The 25,716-nt window shown below is 42.1% G+C and overlaps 1 protein-coding gene across 1 annotated transcript in view; it reads right to left on the bottom strand.

The window, feature by feature from the left end:
- The window catches only part of masp1 (mannan-binding lectin serine peptidase 1), a gene marked incomplete at its 3' end in the record, with an annotated part of 71,543 nt that overhangs the window by 30,667 nt on the left and 15,160 nt on the right, over positions 1–25,716 (bottom strand). Inside the window, 3 exon segments of the mRNA NM_001160478.1 lie at positions 345–466; positions 1,275–1,422; positions 14,133–14,329. Of these exon segments, the coding sequence (NP_001153950.1) occupies positions 345–466; positions 1,275–1,422; positions 14,133–14,329 (467 nt within the window).

Below are 25,716 nucleotides of genomic sequence, written 5' to 3' on the forward strand. Positions count from 1 at the left end.
TACAAAGCTGTCATCAAGGCAAAGGCTACTTTGAAGAATCTTGAATATTGTTTTACACTTTTTTGGTTACTACATGATTCCATAGTTTTGATGTATTCACTATTATTCTATAATGTAGAAAATAGTACAAATAAAGAAAATCCCTTGAATGAGTAGGTGTGTCCAAACTTTTGACTGGTACTGTCAAACATGCAGATTGATATCTTCAAGAGTATAGTTTTTCTCAACATGGTGACTGGGTGGTTGCCAGATGGTCATTCCTTCATATAAATAAAGAGCATTGTTACAGTGGAGAACAAGACTTTAACAAGAGTGTTTTGTCCCAACCTGTCTGTCAGTCTCACCCTTATCAGTCTGTATCCTGGGTCACAGGATACCAGGACGTGGTCTTTGAAGGAGTACTGGATCTGGACCGGATCCAGCTTGCCATAGAGGGGCTTCACAGGGACTGGACACGGACTCCTTCCTGAAAACAAACAGGATACAGGCTAGATAATTAGACCAGGAAACGATTTATTTGCTTACAACGGACTTCATTAACTCATTGATTATTTAAGATATTACAGTTTTATAATTTCCATTGTTGTATTCTACTTGTATTGCGTGTGTGTTCATTTCCACATGTTTTGTTGGGGTGGCTAGACCAAAACCATCAGTGAAGTGGTATTTTTTTTCAGAAATCCTGGTTGGACGACTCTGAATTTTCTGCTTATTCTCTGTAGTGTTCTAGGAATGTTCTGGAAAACCATGGAATTTTGTGAAAGTTACAAGAATTTTAGAAAACACAGAGGAAAACACAAAACACAGGCTAGAACGATAAAATGTTCCCCTATGGTAAGGCTGCCCAATTCCAGTCCTGGAGAGCAGAAAAATACTTCTGGTTCTTGTTTCTACCTGGTAGTCAATTGCACTCACCTGCTGTCCCAGGTCTGAATCAGTCCCTGATTAGAAGGAGAGGATGAAAACCAGAAGTGTTTCGGCCCTCCAGGATCGGAATTGGGCAGCCTTGCCCTATGGGGACAAGCCGAAAAACCCTCTGAGTGTACCGAATGTACGTAATGCCTATCCCAACCCTTTTAGATGTACATGGTTGGGAGAAGTCATGGGCCCTGGTCAAAAATAGAGCACTAAATAGTGATTAGGGTGCAATTTGATACGCAACTAATGTTTCCCCTTCTTCCTTCACACAAATGAAGACATTCAACAGAGTTCCAAAAATGCAACGTTTTTAAAAGTGGACACAATGACATATGAATATTTAGAGTGAGGCTGACCTGAAGAGGTGTAGGAGAGCCTCCAGCCGATGTTCTCTCCAGAGTTATCACTGTGGAAGAACACCTGGACCTTGTTGCTCTCTGTCTGGATCTTGCCTGGTGGCCGGTCACCACAGAACGGACCGTACACCTTCTCTCCAGCCTGGATCTGCAGGTCAAAACACACCACCACTTCATCATCATCATCATAATTTATACAGTGCTTTTCAAAGAATCTCAAAGCACTTCAAAGCACAAAACAATACACGTAATTTAGAAAAACAACACCACAACATCATGAGATGGACAGTCATTAGAAGGTTCATGCCTTGAGTGGTCATCTGAGGGAGGTGGTCAAGCGGGGAGAGAAAGTCCGGATGCAGGCAGGAAAGTCCGGATGCAGGTCTCATCAAGGTGTCTCACTTTTATCATGACCATCATCATAGTCGTCATCACTACAATCATCACTGTCATGGTCATCGATCCTCCTCTTCATCTCATTATCATCATTACTACACAACCCCATGACCAAATACCCTACCCAAACCCTTCCAAAGAAACACTAATACAGTAATTCAATCAGCTTTGGCTTGCAGTCACTCCCTCCCAAGTCTCCTTCAGTGTAAGTTGATTAATTGTGTGCAGGTTGTGAGGCGACATTGACTGGCTCGGTTGTAAAATCTAAGCGTTCCAGATTTTCCAAAGCTGTGGCTGAGGGTGATGGTGGGAAAGCCCAATGTGACCCTGTCTGACTTGGCCATGGTCTGGCCTGGGCTAGCCTGGTCTGGTTGGTTATTCTTGGCGAATGGTATAACAGCTTTTAGGAGCAGAGGCTAAGCCAGCTGTGTGTGTGTGTGTGTGTGCTGCCCACTGATGCTGAAACATTGGCCGGGATTGTATCACCTACATTTTTTTTAATGGTTTGGCTAAATTGGCTCACATATACTGTATACAGATCAGTGGGTCAACAAATGTATGTTAATTGCCTTCACATGGTAATTAAATGATAAACTGTGGTAGTGAATGGCTGTTGTTTACAGATAAATGATGTACCTAAATCTTAGTTTGAACGTTTGGTATGACCAGTTCAGTTCAGTATATCTTCACTGCCCCAGAAGTGCAATTTGAGTTAAATATACACTGCTCAAAAAAATAAAAGGGACACTAAAACAACACAATGTAACTCCAAGTCAATCACACTTCTGTGAAATCAAACTGTCCACTTAGGAAGCAACACTGATTGACAATACATTTCACATGCTGCTGTGCAAATGGAATAGACAACAGGTGGAAATTATAGGCAATTAGCAAGACACCCCCAATAAAGGAGTGGTTCTGCAGGTGGTGACCACAGACCACTTCTCAGTTCCTATGCTTCCTGGCTGATGTTTTGGTCACTTTTGAATGCTGGCGGTGCTTTCACTCTAGTGGAAGCATGAGACGGAGTCTACAACCCACACAAGTGGCTCAGGTAGTGCAGCTCATCCAGGATGGCACATCAATGCGAGCTGTGGCAAGACGGTTTGCTGTCTCTGTCAGCGTAGTGTCCAGAGCATGGAGGCGCTACCAGAGACAGGCCAGTACATCAGGAGACGTGGAGGAGGCCGTAGGAGGGCAACAACCCAGCAGCAGGACCGCTACCTCCGCCTTTGTGCAAGAGGAGCAGGAGGAGCACTGCCAGAGCCCTACAAAATTACCTCCAGCAGGCCACAAATGTGCATGTGTCTGCTCAAACTGTCAGAAACAGACTCCATGAGGGTGGTATGAAGGCCCGACGTCCACAGGTGGGGGTTGTGCTTACAGCCCAACACCGTGCAGGACGTTTTTAATTTGCCAGAGAACACCAAGATTGGCAAATTCGCCACTGGCGCCCTGTGCTCTTCACAGATGAAAGCAGGTTCACACTGAGCACATGTGACAGATGTGACAGAGTCTGGAGACGCCGTGGAGAACGTTCTGCTGCCTGCAACATCCTCCAGCATGACCGGTTTGGCGGTGGGTCAGTCATGGTGTGGGGTGGCATTTCTTTGGGGGGGCCGCACAGCCCTCCATGTGCTCGCCAGAGGTATCCTGATAGCCATTAGGTACCGAGATGAGATCCTCAGACCCCTTGTGAGACCATATGCTGGTGCGGTTGGCCCTGGGTTCCTCCTAATGCAAGACAATGCTAGACCTCATGTGGCTGGAGTGTGTCAGCAGTTCCTGCAAGAGGAAGGCATTGATGCTATGGACCGCCCGTTCCCCAGACCTGAATCCAATTGAGCACATCTGGGAAATCATGTCTCGCTCCATCCGCTCCATTTCACCACAGGCTGTCCAGGAGTTGGCGGATGCTTTAGTCCAGGTCTGGGAGGAGATCCCTCAGGAGACCATCCGCCACCTCATCAGGAGCATGCCCAGGCGTTGTAGGGAGGTCATACAGGCACGTGGAGGCCACACACACTACTGAGCCTAATTTTGACTTGTTTTAAAGACAATACATCAAAGTTGGATCAGCCTGTAGTGTGGTTTTTCACTTTAATTTTGAGTGTGACTCCAAATCCAGACCTCCATGGGTTGTTAAATTTGATTTCCATTTATAATTTTTCTGTGATTTTGTATTTAAGAAAAAGTATTTAATAAGAATATTTCATTCATTCAGATCTAGGATGTGTTATTTTAGTGTTCCCTTTATTTTTTGAGCAGTGTATAAAGGCAGGTATAAATAACACATTATAAAACCATATAATGCTACAACATTGGAAAGGTGCGATAAGTACGATAAGCAGTGGTGTAAAGTACTTAAGTCGTCTTTTGGGGTATCTGTACTTTACCATTTAGATTTTGACAATTTTTATTTTTACTTCACAAGATTTCTAAAGAAAATTATGTACTTTTTACTCCAAACATTTTTCCTGACACCCAAAAGTACTTTTTACATTTTTAATGCCTAGCAGGACAGGGAAATTGTGCAATTCACGCACTAATCAAGAGAACATAGCTGGTAATCCCAATTGCCACTGATCTGGAGAACTAACAGACCCACAAAACATACATTCTTTGCTGGTGAACTATGTCTGAGTGTTGGAGTGTGCACCTGGCTATCCATAAATTAAAAAGCTTTGCTTAATATAAGGAATTTGAAATGATTTATACTTTTACTTTTCATACTTAAGTATATTTAAAACTAAATACTTTTAGAATTTTAGTCAAATTGTACTTTACTGGGTGACTTTCACTTGAGTCATTTTCTACTAAGGTATCTTTACTTTTACTCAAGTATGACAATTGGGTACTTTTTCCACCACTGACGATAAGTGCAAAATGCAAGTGGTGCAAATGTACAAAGGCCAAAAATCAATCAAGCAAGGTTAATCACACTTTAGAATTCACTGCAGCTATTGCCTTGGGGATCAAAGATGCTTGCACAGTCCACGTGCGGCAAAACTTGTGCCTGTGGGACCTGCCTTGTTGATAGTGTTGTTAAGGAGTAATCAGATCAGATTACTTAAGTGTTCTGAGCCACACAGGTCGGAAGTCACCTTTCAGTGGGAATGGAAGCTCTTCTATTTGAAATCTCCAAAACGGAAAAATGTGCTCTCCTTGCTTACTTTCCACAGAAACTTTTTAACCAAATAAGTCAGATCCCCCCACTTACTGAATCATCTCACATTAACAGGATTTGTTTGTTAAAAGGACATTTATGATTAGTCAACACAGCTCCATCCTGTTCACTTCAAGCACTAGGATGAAACTCATGACAAATCAGCTGCTTACTAAACTAACCCTATTTTCAGTAGAAACGAGTACACCAAAAATTGTGTTTCTGCAAACTTTGCATAGTATTTGCATAATTGATACTCCAACTCATGAAATAATTTGATTTATATTTTCAATTGAAGTCTGTCATATCAGACTGTTATGTTAGAAACAAATCAAAATGTACTTGTAACATGATTCGTAAACAACAGGTATAGACTAACAGAGAAATGCTTACTTACAAGTTTCAAAATATGCAGAGTGACTTGAGATATGGCTTTTGCTTTGCAACTCTGCCTAGAAGGCCAGCATCCCGGAGTCACCTCTTCACTGTTGACGTTGAGACTGGTGTTTTGCGGGTACTATTTCAAGAAGCTGCCAGTTAAGGACTTGTGAGGCGTCTGCTTCTCAAACTAGACACTCTAATGTACTTGTCCTCTTGCTCAGTTGTGCACCGGGGCCTCCCACTCTTTCTATTCTGGTTAGGGCCAGTTTGCTCTGTTCAGTGAAGGGTACACAGCGTTGTACCAGATCTTCAGTTTCTTGCTGATTTCTCGCATGGAATAGCCTTCATTTCTCAGAACAAGAATAGACTGAAGAGTTTCAGCAGAAAGTTATTCTGGGCCATTTTGAGCCTGTAATCAAACACACAAATGCTGATGCTCCAGATACTCAACTTGTCTAAAAGTCGGACAGTTTTATTGCTTCTTTAATCAGAACAACAGTTTTCAGCTGTGCTAACATAATTGCAAAAGGGTTTTCTAATGATCAATTAGCCTTTGAAAATTATAAACTTGGATTAGCTAACACAATGTGGCACTGGAACACAGGAGCGATGGTTGCTGATAATGGGCTTCTGTACGCCTACAGTGGTTCCTCCTTTAAAAGTTGTGTCATACTGCGGCACACCTTGCGTGCTGCTGCAGCATTCTGTGGCACATCATTTAATTCTGAGAAGCATTTGATAGTATTCTGTATTGTCATTACCAGAGAATTTAAAACCTTTTTTTGTAATAAGATAGTATATGGGATTGATAAAGAAATTTGGCTTAATTAATTTGATTAATATTATAGCGCTTCAATTGGTGACGTCACTCGCTCATCGATCGCTAGACCATAAATAGTCAGAAGTTTCTATTTTTTCCCTACTTTTCATTACACAGACATAAGCACAGTTAACACCATCGATGTGCGGATGTTTACTTTCTACATCCGCCGTGGAGACCATATTTCCCAGCATGTCTGTCTATTTCGCCAAATATCTCGCAAAGAGCATATTTAGATTTTTTTCAAGTCGGGTGTAACCAGTGTGAAATGGCTTTCCTGTTAGCGGGGTACGTGCTAATAGTGTTTCAATCAGTGACATCACTCGCTCTGAGACCTGGAAGTAGTTGTTCCCCTTGTTCTGCAAGGGCCATGGCTTTTGTGGAGCGATGGGTAACGATACTTCGAGGGTGGCTTTTATCTATGTGTGTAGAGGGTCCCTGGTTCGAGCCCAGGTATTGGCGAGTAGAGGGACGGAAGCAAAACTGTTACACGGGCACCATTTTAAATCAGGATAATCTCCTCTATGTAATTATATATGTCTGGGCAGCGAGCTCGTTTGTCATAGATCGCTAGACCAGAAATAGTCAGAAGTTTTTATTATTTCCCTACATTTTGATTACGCAAACATAAGCACACAGTTGACACCATTGAGGTGCGGATGTTTACTTTCTACACAAGTAGTTTTTTTCCAGTTTCGTCTGACGAACAGATTGTAGTGGTAAAAAAAAGGGGATACATTTTTTCAAAACAGGCTCATGCGAAAGTTTGATTCCATTAATTTGCTATGGGCTCGCGCTAGTGTTCCAGTTCAGCCAATGTTCTTAAGCCGTTTTGACTCGTTCTATTGTCCAGCGTATAGATAGCCAGAGCGAATTTACGAAAGCACCCGAAAGTCCATTGAGAAAGCACAACGACTATGCCATTTAGCTAAGCTAAGAATGACGAGAATAATCAAGTGGGTAGTTAGATAGCCTATAGTTAATATACTGGCAAGTTTGATGTATAACTACTAACATTAGGTAGCTAGCTAACATACTGCAGTAATGATATGCTATGTGGTTCGCAAGGACAGTGTAGCTAACAAATTGTCAGCCAACATAACGTGTAAGGTAACTTACTTGAAAAGTCAGTGCTTTATTACATTGAGTAGCAAGCTACCCCTTGGTCGTTAGGGCAAATCTGGTCTGTGATAGGAGGGGGGGGGGGGGGGGGGGGTTCACACCTAGCTTGGCTATTAGACTATTCTTTAGTAAAGGTTGAATTGTCTATTGTTCAGCTATTAGACCTCCTCCCCAACTTGCAAGAAATTTCTGTTCCCATCTCATTCCATTCCCTCTTCCACGCGTCATCTTTCTGCTCCTGAGTGGCTCGCTTGTGGGCGTGCTGGCAGGATATGGCAGCAGCTTTGGTTGTGCATCAAGAATTCTGCATACAGTAGCACGTTTGTATGAAGGTGTGGTTATTCACAGGCAAATTGTTATATGCTATGGAGGTACATTTGTGTCTTTTGTCGAGAGCAAAACCTTATTTATTTTAAATAAAAAATAATTGTTCTGAAAGCAACTTTTTTCCGACACAAAGGAAGTCAAAGTGGACACCTATGAAGATGGCATCTCAGGTAAGCAGCACTGGGCTGTATTGACGTATCCTAAAAATGACATCTGCTGCTTTAGATTGAATGGTCATATCTCAGTTATTGTTTTCATATCTATAAAGAAATACGCTGTTTTCTTTACTTTCAGAGAGCGAGCTGATCAAGGGGTCGAAAATGAAGATATTGACAGATGTTCACTGTCCCAGGAACAGGCCGTGGAAACTTTATTGCTGGCAAGTGTCCATAACCAGAGGTAATTAAACTGTTCTGTGTTCTTTTTCTCCATCTATGCCTGTCTTTTTTTTTACATGGAACCTGTCTCACATGCATTAATTTAAAAAAACTTCAATGTCACCTGCTAATTTTCAGATTTACAACACAAACACAGCCATTTTCACTGGAATATCTGTTCTGTCAAGTCATGATTTCCCTGGGAGTTAGCCTTGCAATAACCAAGTGGTGAGACACATAGCCCTATATATTTAAGTGTTTCAGGTACACTCCGATAGGTGTCTGCGTCACATACAGTATCTTCTATTGACATGTCCTCATGTCTGTTTTCCAGCATAAAGTACTCTGTAGCCACTTAGAGTGGACACCAGGTGAGACCACACTCACACAATAACAGTCTCTCTTCTTCACTTCATCCCTCTCCCCCTTCTCCCTAAATCTTCTAGGTTATATCAGCTGTTCTGGTGAACCCCTCCCACATCTGAACTGGCTGACACAGAGGGCACAGCATGATCATAGGTGAGATGTCACTTGGTCGGATCAACAGGAAGTATTATTAAAGAGATGCTTTACATTGAAATACAGAGAGAGATGTAGTAGTCCCAGAGTTAATGATCCAAGGTCAGTTTTGCATCCTGATTTAAGATGACTGAAAAAAAAGAACAAGGCGTAATCATGCTCTCTCGAGTTTGAGAGAGGAAGCCAGTCCTGTCATCGCCACCTCACCCGCTCTTGAGATAACCTTCGGGCCAACTGGGGGCCCAAGGCTGATTAGGAGACACCACAATTGTGATGAACTAAGAGCATATTAGGGTTGCACTGTAATTCATGAATCACATGCTCTCTGCCGCTGTTCTTACTTCTTTCCCTTTCTGTCTACACCTCTCTCCGCACCTGGTCTTTCTTCCTCGTTTTATAATGCACACCATATGTGCATTGAAGTAGAGATTGAACTTGTATTGATAATTTTACAATTATCATAACTATAATGCATTTATGTATTTATAACACCTGGATAATGAATTTCTTTCAATAAAGCTTTTCACATTCTCCACTGGTTGAAATTAAGTATCTCATTGAAATACTATCCCGTGTCTTCAGATTAATAGAGATGAAGGGAGTTAGATATGCATTTTTGTTGTTTTTTACAGTATATATATATGAATTGCAAATCACCCCCTTGTGGTGGTCTGGAGTAATGAAGTCGTGACGCTGGGTACCTCTAAGTACCTCTACAACTTTTAAAAGGAGGAACAACAGTATATAGATGGTACACCTACTGGAGAGCTTTTCTTTGTCTGCACCCATTCATCATTGTTCACATCCTCTTAAACCTTAGTCCCACCCATCTCTTTAAGGATTAACATGTGAGGCCGTGTGTTCAACACATGCTAAATCAAATAAAATCTAAATGTATTGTCACATGCACAGGATATAAAAGGTGTAAACGGTACAGTAAAGTGGTTAATTGCATAGTAGCAATATCAAAAAAATAATGTTTCCAGATAAAAATATTTTATCAATATTTAATCAATATTAGATGACGCTTACCCGACACACTTGTCTAAATTGATGGGTCATGTGAAGGAAATGGTATAACCACCCCCCAGCCACATCTAGTGGGTCACTATTGTCTAGACATGTTCACATGTTAATGAAATAAAATAGATGGCTGTCACACCCTGACCATAGTAAGCTGTTTTTTCTCTGTGTTGGTTGGGGCGTGATAGTGACTTGGGTGGGTCATCTAGGTGTTTTTATATTTCTATGGTGGCCTGATATGGTTCCCAATCAGAGGCATCTGTTTATCGTTGTCTCTGATTGGGGATCATTTAGGTAGCCATTTCCTCATTTGTGTTTGTGGGATCTTGACTATATGTAGTTGCCTGTCAGGACTATTTTGTATAGCGTCACGTTTCGTTTGTTCATTTTGTTGGTTTGTTCGGTGTTCATTCATTAAAAGAGAATGTACGCATACGACGCTGCGCCTTGGTCTACTCATTACGACAACCGTGACAGAAGATCCCACCAACAAAGGACCAAGCAGCGTGCCCAGGAGGAGGAAGTATCCTGGACTTGGGAGGAAATCCTGGCAGGACAAGATCGCCTTCCTTGGCGGGAGTCGCCTAAGAGCATGAGAGGACAGCAACGACGTCGGGGAGGAAGGCCACAGAAACCACAAGAAATTGTTTTTTGGGGGGCACATGGAGCAGTCGATGGAGCCGAGGAGTGAACCAGAGCCAGTCAGGGAGTCGAGTGAGGAGCTTGACGCAAGATTCTGGAGAGAGTTGCTGGCGTTGAGAGCGCTGCAGAGCGGGCGTGCGTCCAGTGCGCCTTCACAGCCCAGTGCGTCCTGTTCTAGCTTCCCGCACTTGCCGGGCTGGAGTGAGCATCCAGTCAGGGAGGGTTGTAGCTAGCTAGCTAGCTCAACAATGAACTGGCATAATCCCAACTCATACTACTACCAATACAATCATTGTCACAGCTGTAGTATGAATCTGCAGGTAGCTAAAGCTAACATACTAGGTTCAATGTTAGCTAGCTAACATTAGGCTACAATTGATTTTAATAATATTACTACACAGATCATACACGTAACGTTAGCTAGCTAGCCAGCAAGCTAAAGTTTGCTAGCCTACTAACAGTACCTTGCAATAAAAATAACTTTCTGACAAAATTATAAACTTGTCTGAAATGTATCTTACATGGATGACCGCTTCACGGCAGACTGTAACCATTTAACTCTGTTTTGTTTGTAGTTACATCTTGTTAAGCCAGCGTTGTGTGTAGTCACTACCATTCACACTGACCGTGGCGTGTGCAGAAAGTAGCCCATCACTTTTTCCAACTGATCTGTCAATAGCGCCTGCTAAATTCAGGACATCAATGTTGTTGAGAAAAGTAGCAAAATGTTTGTAGTTCTTGATGGATAACGTTATATCTTTCAAAAACGGCGCTCACTTTACAGACAGACGCACGCTACATGGCTGACCAATCCAAACTCATCTCCCGGCATATCCAAACCATCCATTATCTCAGCTAGTGGGAAGGTTCCAAACTTTTTCCGTGGCTAAACAAACTAGCCTCATAATTTAACAATTGTAGTCATATTTATTGATGGAATACAAGATTGTTAAGGCACATGAAAGTTAACATGTTCCATAAGGTATTTCTGCAGAAAGAATGCATTTTGATAAAAAATGTCATGTTTACGTTCAAATGCTGCTCCTGTGAAGTAGTGACGTGCGACATACGCCTACTTTCTATATGTTTGATATGGTTCCATTCATTTCATTCCAGTCATTACAATGAGCCTGTCCTCCTGTAGCTCCTCCCACTAGCATTTACTGGTACACAGTCTTTAGCGGTTTTTGAACACCCATACTAACACACTGTATACTACATGCTTAATGAGTATATGCTACATACTATTAGTTCATTTTAGTATACTGTAAATGAACGGTATCCTTTCAGTGGCGCATACTAGTGCTACGCCTGTCTACCGAAAGTTGATGCTGTTGCTATGCAACATTTTGCAAGCATAAAAAATTCCTAGTTAGAGATCTTACGACTTCAATCTGGAGTGCGCTCAATGTGCTCTCTGGGCGTTCGTAAATTCAGAGCGTTGTCAGATTGTTAGTTAGGAAATTCATAGTGTTTCACTCTCGGGGAAATTCAGAGCGAACACTGGATGCTGGCCAAGAAGTAGGGTTGATGCGAGCGTTCTGACCTTACAACGACAGTCAAGCACCCAAGCTAACTGGTTGGCTAGCTTTCTAGCTACTTCCAGACACAAATGAGAGAACACCTCACTCTGACCATTTTACTCGCCCTAGCATAGCTAGTTCGGCTGTTTTCCATATTTAAAAAAAACATAGTTACCCTTTTCTTGCGAAACAGAACTTTGTTAAACGTGGTTTCCCCAATTAGCCAGCTAGATTGCTAGCTAATGATATGGCTATGTTAGCAAACGGGTTGCTATAATCAGAATACAGCAACAATACTATACTATTCTACTATACTAATAGCACCTAGACAGTTTGCTAGCTAACAAATCTTACCACCACCAGCTAGGGAAGTCAGTTAGTGAACAAGATATAACATTTCACTTTATTTGTGAGATTAGAATAGAAACAACTTTCAAATGAGAAATACAATTATCTATAAAAACATAATCATGCAATAAATCACTTATAAATGCTCACTCACCGTGTTCTCTCATTTGTGTCAAATGTCCTCCCAGAGCATGCAGACTGTTTGAAATGTAAGCTCAGCCATCACCATTGAGTCAACCAATCACATAATTCTACCTTCGAGGCAGAGCTGCCTCCAGAACAGGATTTATGACGAAAAACGCTAACCTGTGAGGGGCAAGCTTTAAATTAAGAGCATTCAATGTGTTCTGATAGATGAGACGTCAAGGATTAAAATAAATACAGCTTTGAGTCCAAAGTGCCCTTTACTTTTCCATATAACAAAATACATGTAATTTACAGTAGGCCCATCGACATTCATGATCGCTATTTCACAGTTACAGGGATGACATTGCATCATACCCCGGGTTGTTCTGAACAGAATGTTCGCCACTATGGTGAAGTAAATTAACAGTGGAAAACTCCATTCTTGGCAAACCAAAAGCACTACCAAAAGTGTATTTCTCTGAAGTGCCTTGTGAAAGTAAGATTGTATTTTATAATTGGCTCAGGAATGGGCAACTTTGATGGCGGTGAGAACCACAAACAAATTATTATGGGCCCCAATGGCTTGCGGGTCTGCGTACCCACATCCATACCCACACATGCAGTCAGAGCCGGCCCTAGCCTTTTGGTGGCCCTAAGCAAAATCATCTTGCCAGCAAAACATTTTAGCGGCCCCCCTCTTGACCACAAAGATAAACAAAATAAGTTTTAGAGCAGGGATGGGCAATTTGGATGGGGTTGGGGCCAACAAAACTCAGAACTCATTATGAGGGGCTGCAGTGGCTCACTGGTCTGTGTACCCACATCCATACCCAGTCAGAGCCTGCCCTAGCCTTTTGGGGGCCCTATGCAATAAAATAAAAAAGTTTAATTAAGATTTAGAGTTAATTTCCTGCTGTTCTACACATTTTTCCAGGAGGCGTAGAGAATATGTTGCAGTTTTAAAGCAAGCTTGCTGCAATTCTACACATTTTGCCATAGGGTGGAGATAAATATTAGCAGATTTTAATAAGCTATCTGTGTGAGAGTGACAAACAAAATCAATGGGGGCCCGCCGGTGGGTCATTTGACCATGATTAATACATGTTTAGATTGCTGGCCAATTGACTAACTTAGCAGTCTAAGAATTTTTTTACTGACATGGGCTAATTGAGTGACTATCTGATGCACATCCAAAAAAAATTTTAAACGACTATTCTAACTCTCAACAGAAGGTTGAGAGCCCGACTTAGTTCCATTATTTCAATATTAAAAAAATATATTTTGGGGAAATTGATCCACACATGGGTGGCAGCCCACAGGCAACCAGTTGCCCATCCCTAACTTAGATAGTCATGTTGCCAATAAAGTTAGATTTCAAATAATGCCCACCTGATGCAGTTTGCGATTTGTAATGGAACGTTTTTGGATTGTATAAAATAAAACAGTGGGGATGGAGGGTTGTATTCCAAACAACACACTACAAGTGTGCTCGCTTCAGTTCCTTAAAGGCATAGCAAGAGAGCTAAAAAAAAAAAGCACCTAATAGTTGAAAGCTCTTTCCTTGAGTCATAAAAGTGCATTGAAATTACTTAGGAACTGTGCACACTTTGGAGAGGTGTGTGGCCACTTGGAGACATCCGTTACCTTCTGTTCATTTACACGGCTTCTAACATACAGAAGAACAAAATACCTCACTCGCTCCCAGGAATGGCTAATTCTTGAAATTCCTTTTGTTGCTACTGATCTAGGTAAAATGTCCTTTAGTTTGTACACTCCACATACATGGAACGAATTTCAGGACACAGATTACATTTCCTAGTGCCTTCCGGTCACTTAAGGCATTGCTGAGTGACCTGTTCACAGAGGAGTGTTTTTTTAAATGTTTATTGTCTTGTTGGGGTGGAAAATTGGGAAACTGATTGTTATTGCTATTATTATTATTACTATTGTTATTACTATTATTTATTGATACATTTCATATTTAATGTGTATTATTGTATTACAGGGCTCATTTGGAAAAAAGACATGGATCTCAATATGACTCCCTTTAAATAAAGGTTGAATACAAATAAAAGTAAATAAAAAAACCTTGACATAGTCGTAGGGACAGGTGACGTCAGGGTGGTCCTCAATGTCGAAGGTGTCATCAAACTCCAGGCTGAGCAGGAATCCATCTTCCAGCTCAATGTGGTACAGGCAGTCAGAGCTTTTGGGGTAGGGGTTGGGGAAGTCGGAACTGGAAAGCACCCCTGACCGCTCCGTATACACATTATCACTGCACTCCACTGGAACACACACACACACACACACACACACACACACACACACACACACACACACACACACACACACACACACACACACACACACACACACACACACAGACAATTAATCAATGAATACATTCTATGCACACACTAATAAAATAGGATTTATGATCATGTGTGATAAATACTCCACAAGTTTCATGAAAATCCACCATACACACATACTGTAATAACCCATTTATAGACAGTGCATAGAACACACACTTATTTCCAGTGACAGTTTTGAACATGTACAGTGAACCATCTGGAGCAGTAAGAGAAGATTATAGCATCTGCAACACATACTGTAACTCTCTGAACTAGACAGACATTTTTCACATATCTTCAGCTGCTTGAATGTAAATATTTGTCATCAATCAGTGACGGCTATCAGTGAGATAGAAAGAGGGGAGTGAATGGATACAAAACAGACCTTCCTAACTATAACACAATCACTCATGCATTCATGCACAAATGCATGTGAGCGGTCGCGCACACACACACAGGATTTGGGTGCGTAGAAGGTTGCTTAATGTCCCAGAGGTGCCATAGAAGGGTGATGACATGTGGTCAGTGTTGGTCCACAACACAACCAGTTCACTTGTGGCACAGAACAAGGAATCTAGAACTAATAGTGTGGAAAAGGCTCACATTTTTCTCACACTTTTTGTTAACTGTCCCTTTGAATGCAGGTGCCTCTAAGCCATAGAGATGTATCAGTCCTCAAATAGCGCTTCCCATGTTTTACAGGCTTTTGGGCACTATAGATCTCAATACATCTCTATGCTCGGTGCACACCTTCAACCAATTTCCTTTGTTAAATACCTGAGTTCCTTTGTCTTTTAGTTCAGTGACAAACAATCCAGTCAGTTGTAAAGAACCTCTCCAGCATTATCAATTTTATTTATGTTATCTGTGTGTCCAATACCCTGTGGATGATTTAAAGGGATTAAATAAATGGGAGTTCAAACTCTAAAACACAACCTAAATTCTCTCTCCCCATCTTTGTCCTGTAACCGAGACACCTGCACCTGAATCAGCTCCTACCTCACCCAGTGCATTCAAAATAGGCAAGCTGCCATAACAAGTGGTCCTTTGGCCGGATATGGAGTGGGATACAGGTGTTACCATGGATGGGGACCTCAATGGCAAACCTCAACCTGACTCTCCCATAGCTAGGCCAGGCACACGTGAGCTGCAAGCAAGTGGAACCTTCACTGTCTCACAGTCAAGTCCAGCAACAGCTATGCCTAAAGAGAAGCCGGTTTTGGGAGGAAATAGCTGGATGGGGCCCTCGACGCATTTGAGAGACAATGAGGTTTACCCCCACATAACCCGATCTCAGAAGAAAATATTCAACAACCACAGCAGATATCTGTCTCAACACTCTCCATCCAAGCGCTCTTCCTTAGAGCCGATGGAGGCCTCAACACATGAAGGCCTGCTATTTCACCAGTCTCTGGAAGACACTTCATGGAAGAGGCACAATGGGGGATCAAAACAATGTTCTGTAAATCTCTAAGTTCCACTAAATCATCTCATTCAATGAGTATGGAGGGCCACTCTTCATACCAGTCATCTCAAAGGATGGGGTGGAGTCCCATCAGAGGCCCTGAGTAACTCAAGCTGCTGCTCTCAGAAAGTGTATGACGCTCCTTGAACTAGAGGAGGTCAAACACCAAATCATAGAGGACACTCAAGCTGATGAAGAGTGTAGGCATTTGGACACTCAAACATGACAAGCATTTGAAGCACATGAAACCATAGCCAAACGTCTAGAAGGACAGTGACGTCTTACTGCATGCTGAAAGAGATCTGGAGGATGCTCGGATGATATCAGCCTTCATAGAAAGGAACCAACAGGAAAGCCCTGAACCTGACCCAGAGCAACAACCACAAAGGATTGTGCCTGACCCCCACCATAGAACTCATGGCCCTCTTCAACAGCGTGAGGAGGGGCTTACAGGAGCAGGCAGAGCATCACAACCTGTCATGTTGTCAATCTCCTCTGCCAGTGAGGAGACAGAGGGGGAGCCACAGGTTCAAGATCCAGGTCCGGATCAGGAGGAGTTCAAGATGAGTCAGAGACGGAGGTTCAAGATCCGGATGGATCACAGTATCAGTCACCATTACCACGATCTCCTTCTCCATCACCTTATCGGCCTCTTCCTAAACCTGCCCCGAAACCACCACCTCGTCCACAGACTAATGGGTTTCAAACCCAAACCCCACTTTCTCCTGCGCCATACCCAGCTCCTTATGGTCAGCACCGAAAATGGGGGTTCTCTACCTTTACTGCCCAAACTGCTCACTACGAGTGATTTTAAGCAGTCAGTCATCCTACATCATGGTGAGGAGGCAAGAGACATTTGGCTACCAGCTTTCTGAGATTGTGTCATTATGTGTATGAGAAGGATTTATGTTGTAAAATGTGCTGAAGCGAATGTTTTACTGTTTATTTTTAGCACATAAGTCAATGGAATTAAGTAAAATCTCTCTCTATACTTGTCTGGGACACCTGCACCTGTATCAGCTCTTACCTCACCCAGTGCATTCAAAATAGGCAACCTGTCATAACAAATAGCCTAAGGGAAGTAGCCTTGTCCAAGCCAAAACAGCCCATAGGGCAGGAATATATCTCCTGTTTCTGTAGTGTGAGGCAGCTTGATGTACAAGTACACCCCCGGCCTGGACAAAATGCTAGTTTAACGCAGGGCCTTACCCCCAATCTAATCTATGTCCTTAATGCTGAGTGCTAAGCATAGAGGCCTTAGTGCAGTGGCCTATAATGCCAGAATTAGGCCCAATTAATTGTGTGGCAATTGCCTGCTTTACATAACAATTCCGAATCCTTTAAATCTAAAAGAGATTGTGACCTTAACTATCTTAAAGTAGGAATTCCAGTTCCTAACCCTAATACAAGTCATTGAGGAGTTTACCACAGCAGTCACGGGTTTCATTAATAAGTGCATCAACGATATCGTCCCCACAGTGAAAGTACGTACATATCCCAACCAGAAGCCATGGATTACAGGCAATATCCGCACTGACCAAATAAAATCAAATTGTATTTGTCACATACGCTGAAAATAACAGGTGTAGAACTTACATGCTTTCTTCCAAGCCCTTAACCAACAATGCAGTTAAGAAAAATATGTGTTAAGTAAAAATAAAAACAAATTGGTTAGTCGAGGTAATATGTACATGTAGGTAGAATTAAAGTGACTATGCATAGATAATAAACAGAGAGTAGCAGCAGCGTAAAAGAAAGGTAGCCATTTGATTAGCTATTCAGGAGTCTTATGACTTGGGGGTAGAAGCTTTTAAGAAGCCCTTTGGAGCTAAACTTGGCGCTCCGGTACCGCTTGCCATGCGGAAGCAGAGACAACAGTCAGGGTGGCTGGAGTTTTTGACAATATTTAAGCCTTCCTCTGACACCGCCTGGTAGAGGTCCTGGATGGCAGGAAGCTTGGCCCAGTGATGTACTGGGCCGTACGCACGACTCTCTGTAGTGTCTTGCGTTTGGAGCCGAGCAGTTGCCATTCAGCCAGTGATGCTCTCGATGGTGTAGCTGTATAACTTTTTGAGGATCTGAGGACCCATGCCAAATCTTTTCAGTCTCCCGAGGGGGAATAGGCTTGGACCATGTTAGTTTGTTGGTGATGTGGACACCAAGGAACTTGAAGCTCTCAACCTGCTCCACTACAGCCCCGTTGATGAGAATGGTAGCATGCTCGGTCCTTCTTTTCCTGTAGACCACAATCATCTCCATTGCCTTCATCATGTTGAGGGAGAGGTTGTTATCCTGGCACCACACAGCCAGGTCTCTGACCTCCTTCCTATATGCCGTCTCATTATTGTCGGTGTTCAGGCCTACCACTGTTGTGTCATCTGCAAACTTAATGGTGTTGGAGTCGTGCGTGGCCATGCAGCGAGTATAGGGAGTACAGGAGGGGACTGTGCACGCACCCTTGAAGGGCCCCCATGTTGAGGATCAGTGTGGCGGATGTGTTGTTACCTACCCTTACCACCTGGGGGTGGCCTGTCAGGAAGTCCAGGATCCAGTTGCAGAGGGAGGTGTTTCGTCCCAGTACCTTAGCTTAGTGTTGAGCTTTGAGGGCACTATGGTGTTGAACACTGAGCTGTAGTCAATGAATAGCATTCTCACACAGGCATTCCTTTTGTCCATGTGGGAAAGGGCAGTGTGGAGCGCAACAGTGATTGCATCATCTGTGGATCTGTTGGGGAAGTATGCAAATTGGAGTGGGTCTAGGGTTTTTGAGATAATGGTGATGATGTGAGCCATGACCAGCCTTTCAATGCACTTCATGGCTGCAGACGCGAGTCATTTAGGCAGGTTACCTCAGTGTTCTTGGGCACAGGGACTATAGTTATCTGCTTGAAACATGTTGGCATTACAGACTCAGTCAGGGACAGGTTGAAAATGTCAGTGAAAACACTTGCCAGTTGGTCAGTGTATGCTCTGAGTATAAGTTCTGGTAATCCGTCTGGCCTTGTGAATGTTGACCTGTTTAAAAGGTCTTACTGTTACACCCTGATCTGTTTCACCCATCTTTGTGCTTGTCTCCACCCCCCACCAGGTGTCTCCCATCATTATCTCCTGTGTATTTATACCTATGTTCTCTGTCTGTTGCCAATTCGTTTTGTTCGTCAAGCCTATCAGCATGCTCCTGTCTTTTTTATTGTTCCTGTTTTCTAGTTTTCCCGGTTTTGACCATTCTGCCTGCCCTGACCCTGAGCCTGCCTGCCGGCCTGTACCTTGCCCCGCCACCCAGGATTACTGACCTCTGCCTGCCCTTGACCTGCCGTTTTGCCTGCCCCCTGTTCTAGTCATAAAATGTTGTTACTTCGACACTGTCTGCATCTGGGTCTTCCCTAAAACGTGATACTTACTCACATCGGCTATGGAGAGCGTGATCACAGTCGTTCGGAAGAGCTGATGCTCTCATGTATTTTTCAGTGTTGCTTGCCTCGACGTGAGCATTGAAGGCATTTAGCTCGTCTGGAAGGCTCGTGTCACTGGACAGCTAGCGGCTGTGCTTCCCTTTGTTGTCTGTAATAGTTTGCAAGCCCTGCCACATCCGTCGAGCGTCGGAGCCGGTCTAGTACGATTCAATCTTAGTTCGTCGGAGGGCAGAGCGGGATTTCTTATAAGCTTCCGGGTTAGAGTCCTGCTCCTTGAAAGCGGCAGCTCTACCCTTTTGCTCAGTGCGGATGTTGCCTGTAATCTATAGCTTCTGGTTGGGGTATATACCTACAGTCACTGTGGGAACGAGGCCATCGATGCACCAAAAGGCTAGAGCTACCACTTTCAAGGAACTGGAACTAATCCGGACACTAAGAAATCCCACTATGCCCTATGACGAACCATCAAACAGGCAAAGCGTCAATAAAGGACCAAGATTGAATCTTACTACACCAGATCTGACACTCATCAGTTGTGGCAGGGCTTGCAAACTATCACGGATTACAAAGGGAAACCCAGCAGTGAGTTGGCCAGTGACGCGAACCTATCTAAAACTAAATACCATGTATGCTTGCTTTGAGGCTAGCAACACTGAAGTATGCATTAGAGCACCAGCTGTTCCGGACGATTGTGTGATCACTCTCCGTAGCCGATGTAATACCATTAAACAGGTTAACATTCACAGGGCCAGACTGATTACCAGAACGTGAACTTAGAGCATGCGCTGACCAGCTGGCAAGTGTCTTCCCTGATATTTTCAAACCTGACCCAGTCTGTGATACCTACATGTTTCAAGCAGACAACCATAGTCCCTGTGCCCAAGATCACCAAGGTAACCTGTCTAAATGACTATTTCCCTGCAGCACTCAAATCTGTAGCCATGACATGCTTTGACAGGCTAGTCATGGCTCACAACATGCTAGTAAGACAAAGGAGCTGATCGTGGACTACAGGAAAAGGAGGGCCGAGCAAGCCAACATCCATATCAAAAGGTTCTACAGCTGCACCATTGAGAAAATCTTGATTGGCTGCATCACCACTGGGTATGGTAAATGCTTGGCATCCGACAGCAAGGCGCTACAGAGGGTAATGGGTACGGCCCAGTACATCACTGGGGTTGAGCTCCCAGCCAGACCAGGCGGTGTCAGAGGAAGGCCATAAAAATTGTCCAAGACTCCAGCCACCCACTTCATACTGTTATCTCTGGTACCGCACGGCAAGCGGTACAGATGCACCGAGTCTGGAACCAACAGGACCCTGAACAGCTTCTACCCCAAACCAAAAGACTCCTAAATAGTTAGTTAACCTGTCTTGGCCAAGCGTTCTGCTAGCGGCTCAACATTCCGCTGAAAAGGCAGCGCGCGAAATTCAAAAATATTTTTTATAAATATGTAACTTTCACACATTAACAAGTCCAATACAGCAAATGAAAGATAACATCTTGTTAATCTACCTATGGTGTCCGATTTCAAAAATGATTTACAGCGAAAGCACCACATGTTAGATCATAGTCAAGTCACAAAAAACACAGCCATTTTCCAGCCAAAGAGAGGAGTCACAAAAAGCAGAAGTATGGATAAAATAAATCACTAACCTTTGATGATCTTCATCATATAACACTCATAGGACATCATGTTACACAATACATGTATGTTTTGTTCGATAATGTGCATATTTATATCCAAAAATCTCAGTTTACATTGGCGCGTTATGTGCAGTAATATTTTGATTCCAAAACATCCGGTGATTTTCCCAGAAATACTCATAAACATTGATAAAAGATGCAAGTGTTATTCACAGAATTAAAGATAGACTGATCCTCTATGCAACTGCTGTGCCAGATTTTAAAAAAACTTTACAGAAAAAGCACAATCTGAGAACGGCGCTCAGTACCCGTTTATAAACAATTAGACAATTCCACCATCTTGGAGTCAACATTAGTTAGAAAAAAACACTATAAATATTCAGTTACCTTTGATGATCTTCATCAGAAGGAACTCCCAGGAATCCCAGTTCGACAATAAATGACTGATTTGTTCCATAAAGTTCCATAAAGGCCATAATTTAGCCACCTGTTAGCGTGTTCAGCCCAGTAACCCATCTTCATGTAGGCGCGACCATTTTCTCCATGACAAAATCTCAAAAGTTCCGTTACAGGTCGTAGAAACAAGTCAAAACATGTCTGCAATCAATCTTGAGGATGTTTTTAACATATATCATCAATAAGGTTCCAACCGGAGAATTTCATTGTCTGAATAAAAGCCCTGGAACGAGAGGATACTCTCTCGGGAGCACGCTTCATGAGACTGAGGCGCTCTGCCAGACTACTCACTAAAAGGGGTCTCATGAGCCCCTGCTTTATAGTATAATCTTAAAACTAGGATCTAAAGATGCATATTATTATTAGTATTGGATAGAAAACACTCTGAAGTGTCTAAAACTGTTTGAATGATGTCTGTGAGTATAACAGAACTCATATGGCAGGCAAAAACCTGAGAAGAAATCCAAACAGGAAGTGGGAAACCTGAGGTTGATTGATGTTCAACCCATCCCCTATCGAATACACAGTGTGATATTGGATATGTTGCACTTCCTAAGGCGTCCACTAGATGTCAACCGTCTTTAGAAACTTGAATGAGGCTTCTACTGTGATGTGGGGCCGGTTGAGAGCTTTTTGAGTCAGTGGTCTGGCAGAGAGCCAGGTTCTGGTCATGCGCATTTCACATGATAGCGACCTGTGTTCAATGGCATTTCTACAGACAAAGGAATTCTCCGGTTGGAACGTAATTGAAGATTTATGATAAAAAAAACATCCTAAAGATTGATTCTATACCTGTAATATAACTTTTTGAAGTTTTCGTCCGACGTTTCGGCTGGAACTGAACGAGCGTTTGGATTTGTGTTCTAAACGCCCTAACAAAAGTAGCTACTTGGACATAAATAATGGACATTATCGAACAAATCAAACATTTATTGTGGAACTAGGATTCCTTTGGAGTGCATTCTGATGAAGATGAAAGGTAAGGGAATATTTATAATGTTATTTCTGATTTCGGTTGACTCCAACATGGAGGATAAAAAAAATAATTCTGAGTGCCGTTCTCAGATTACTGCATGCTTTGCTTTTTCTGTAAAGTTTTTTTGAAATCTGACACAGCGGTTGCATTAAGGAGAGGTATATCTATATTTCCTTATCTAACAATTGTATTTTCATCGACATTTATAATGAGTATTTCTGTAAAATGGTGTGGCTCTCTGCAATATCACTGCATGTTTTTGGAACTAGTGAACGTAACGCGCCAATGTATACTGAGATTTTTTTATATAAATATGAACTTTATCAAACAAAACATACATGTATTGTGTAACATGAAGTCCTATGAGTGTCATCTGATGAAGATCATCAAAGTTTAGTGATTAATTATATCTCTATTTGTGCTTTTTGTGACTCCTCTCTTTGGCTGTGTTTTTCTGTGAGTTGGTGGTGACCTAACATAATCGTTTGTGGTGCTTTCGCTGTAAAGCCTAATTTAAATTGGACACTGTGGTGGGATTAACAACAAAATTACCTTTAAAACGGTATAAAATACATGTATGTTTGAGGAATTTTAATTATGAGATTTCTGTTGTTTTGAATTTCGCGCCCTGCACTTTCACTGGCTGTTGTCATATCGATCCCGTTAACGGGACTGCAGGCCTAAGAAGTTTAAGTCTCCTTTTTCTGCCAAAAAGTAATGCTTTTTCAGGGCAGACCTTGTTGATTGAGGACCTCTATGTAGATGAATGTGATTGCTTTGGTTTATTGTTTGCTGAATTATATTGTTTTATTATTCTGCTTTTATTGTAATGTAGACAGGGCTCTCTTGTAAAAAATAAAATAATAAAAAAAATAATCATTCTCTATGTTTTTCCCCAATTATGTTGATGACATCCTGAAAAATGTGTCACAGTCTGTGCGTGTTCCCTTCCTATAAATACGTATGGATTGATGTTTAAAAAACATAGATGACCTGGTAAAGAAGCTAAAAGCTTTTTCTTCAGAAACAGATCATGCCTTTATTTAATCAGTAGGTAGCAGATTAAAACAGTCAACCTTCATCTGTTCTTAATTATGGTGATTATTATTTATTAAAGTCGAGCTGATAATTCTCTTAAAACTTTTGGAAGCCATCTACTGCAGTGCCCTTAGTTTTGTTATAGGTGACAGTTTTGATTCTCAACACTGCATCCTGTATTAAAAGGTTTGCTGGACTTCGCTAAAGACCCGTAGACCTCTACATTGCTCCCATTCTGCTGACATGGCTCTACTTCACAAACTTCCGTCTTATCTAACTTTGCTGTTTAAGTAGACACCTGAGTTGTCCAACCCGTTCACAGGATTGGTTAACTTTTGAGGTTCCTAGGGTCTCCAAGAAGCTAGGTGATTCTTAATGTTCTGGTGCCGTTCAGGATATTTAAAGTATTCATTGGGGACTTATTTTTGGAGGAATGTAGCTGTTTTTCTGGGTGATGTGCTTCCCACAACAGTTTTTAATAATACAACAAACACAATATACCCAAACGATATATTACAGTACCAGTCAAAAATTTGGAAACACCTACTCATTCCAGGGTTTTTCTTTATTTTTACTATTTTCTACATTGTAGAATAGTGAAGACATCAACACTTGGAAATAACACAAATGGAATCATGTAAACTCCGCAAAATATAAATGTCCTCTCACAGTCAACTGCGTTTATTTTCAGCAAACTTAACATATGATGAAATGGTAGCAGTTTTACGGGCGCCCAACCAATTGTGCTATGCTTTTTTGCGTTATTTGTACCTGAGGTCGACCGATTATGATTTTTCAATGCCGATACCGATTATTGGAGCACCATAAAAGCTGATTTTTTTTATATTCTTTATTTATTTGTAATAATGACAATTACAACAATACTGAATGAACACTTATTTCAACTTAATATAATACATAAATAAAAATCTATTTAGCCTCAAATAAATAATGAAACATGTTCCATTTGGTTAAAATAATGTGAGAAGAAAGTAAAATTACAATGTGCCATGTAAAAAAGCTAACGTTTAAGTTCCTTGCTCAGAACATGAGAACATATGAAAGCTGGTGGTTCCTTTTAACATGAGACTTCAATATTCCAAGGTAAGAGGTTTTAGGTTGTAGTTAATATAGTATTTATAGGGCTCTTTCTCTCCATACCATTTGTATTTCATATACATTTGACTATTGGATGTTCTTATAGGCACTTTAGTATTGCCAGTGTAACAGTATAGCTTTTGTCCCTCTCCTCGCCCCTACCTGAGCTTGAACCAGGAACACATCGACAACAACCACCCTCGAAGCTTCGTTACCCATCGCTCCACAAAATCCGCGGCCCTTGCAGAGCAAGGGGAACAACTACTACAACTACTCCAAGTCTCAGAGCGAGTGACGTTTGAAACGCTATTAGCGCGCACCCCGCTAACTAGCTAGCCATTTCACATCGGTTACACCAGCCTAATCTCGGGAGTTGATAGGCCTGAAGTCATAAACAGCTCAATGCTTGAAGAATTGCGAAGAGCTGCTGGCAAAATGCACGAAAGTGCTGTTTGAATGAATGCTTACGAGCCTGCTGCTGCCTACCATCGCTCAGTCAGACTGATCTATCAAATATCAAATCATAACATAATAACACACAGAAATATGAGCCTTTTGTCATTAATATGGTCGAATCCGGAAACTATAATTTCGAAAACAAATGTTTATTATTTCAGTGTAATATGGAACCATTCCGTATTTTATCTAACGAGTGTCTAAATATTCCTGTTACATTACACAACCTTCAATGTTATGTCATAATTACGTAAAATTCTGTCAAATTAGTTCGCAACGAGCCAGGCGGCCCATACTGTTGCATATACCCTGACTCTGCGTATGTACCCTGATTTCTGTGAGTTTTTTGTTCTTGTTGTTTTGTAGTTTTCTATTCAATACCATTACAGTATCCATTGACTTAGGACTCAATTTGCAGTTCCTATGCCTTCCACTAGATGTGAGCTGCCCAGTGACACGAGCCTACCAGACAAGCTAAATCACTGAGGCATGCATGAGAGCATCAGCTGTTCCGGACGTTTGTGTGATCACGCTCTCAGTAGCCGACGTGAGTAAGACCTTTAAACAGGTCAACATACACAAGGTTGCGGGGCGAGACGGATTACCAGGACGTGTGCTCCGGGCATGTGCTGACTAACTGGCAGGTGTCTTCACTGACATATTCAACATGTCCCTGATTGAGTCTGTAATACCAACATGTTTCAAGCAGACCACCATAGTGCCCAAGAACACAAAGTAAACCTGCCTAAATGACTACCGACTCGTAGCAC

The sequence above is a fragment of the Oncorhynchus mykiss genome, chromosome 15, assembly GCF_013265735.2.
Source record: "Oncorhynchus mykiss isolate Arlee chromosome 15, USDA_OmykA_1.1, whole genome shotgun sequence".
Taxonomy (NCBI): Eukaryota; Metazoa; Chordata; class Actinopteri; order Salmoniformes; family Salmonidae; genus Oncorhynchus; species Oncorhynchus mykiss.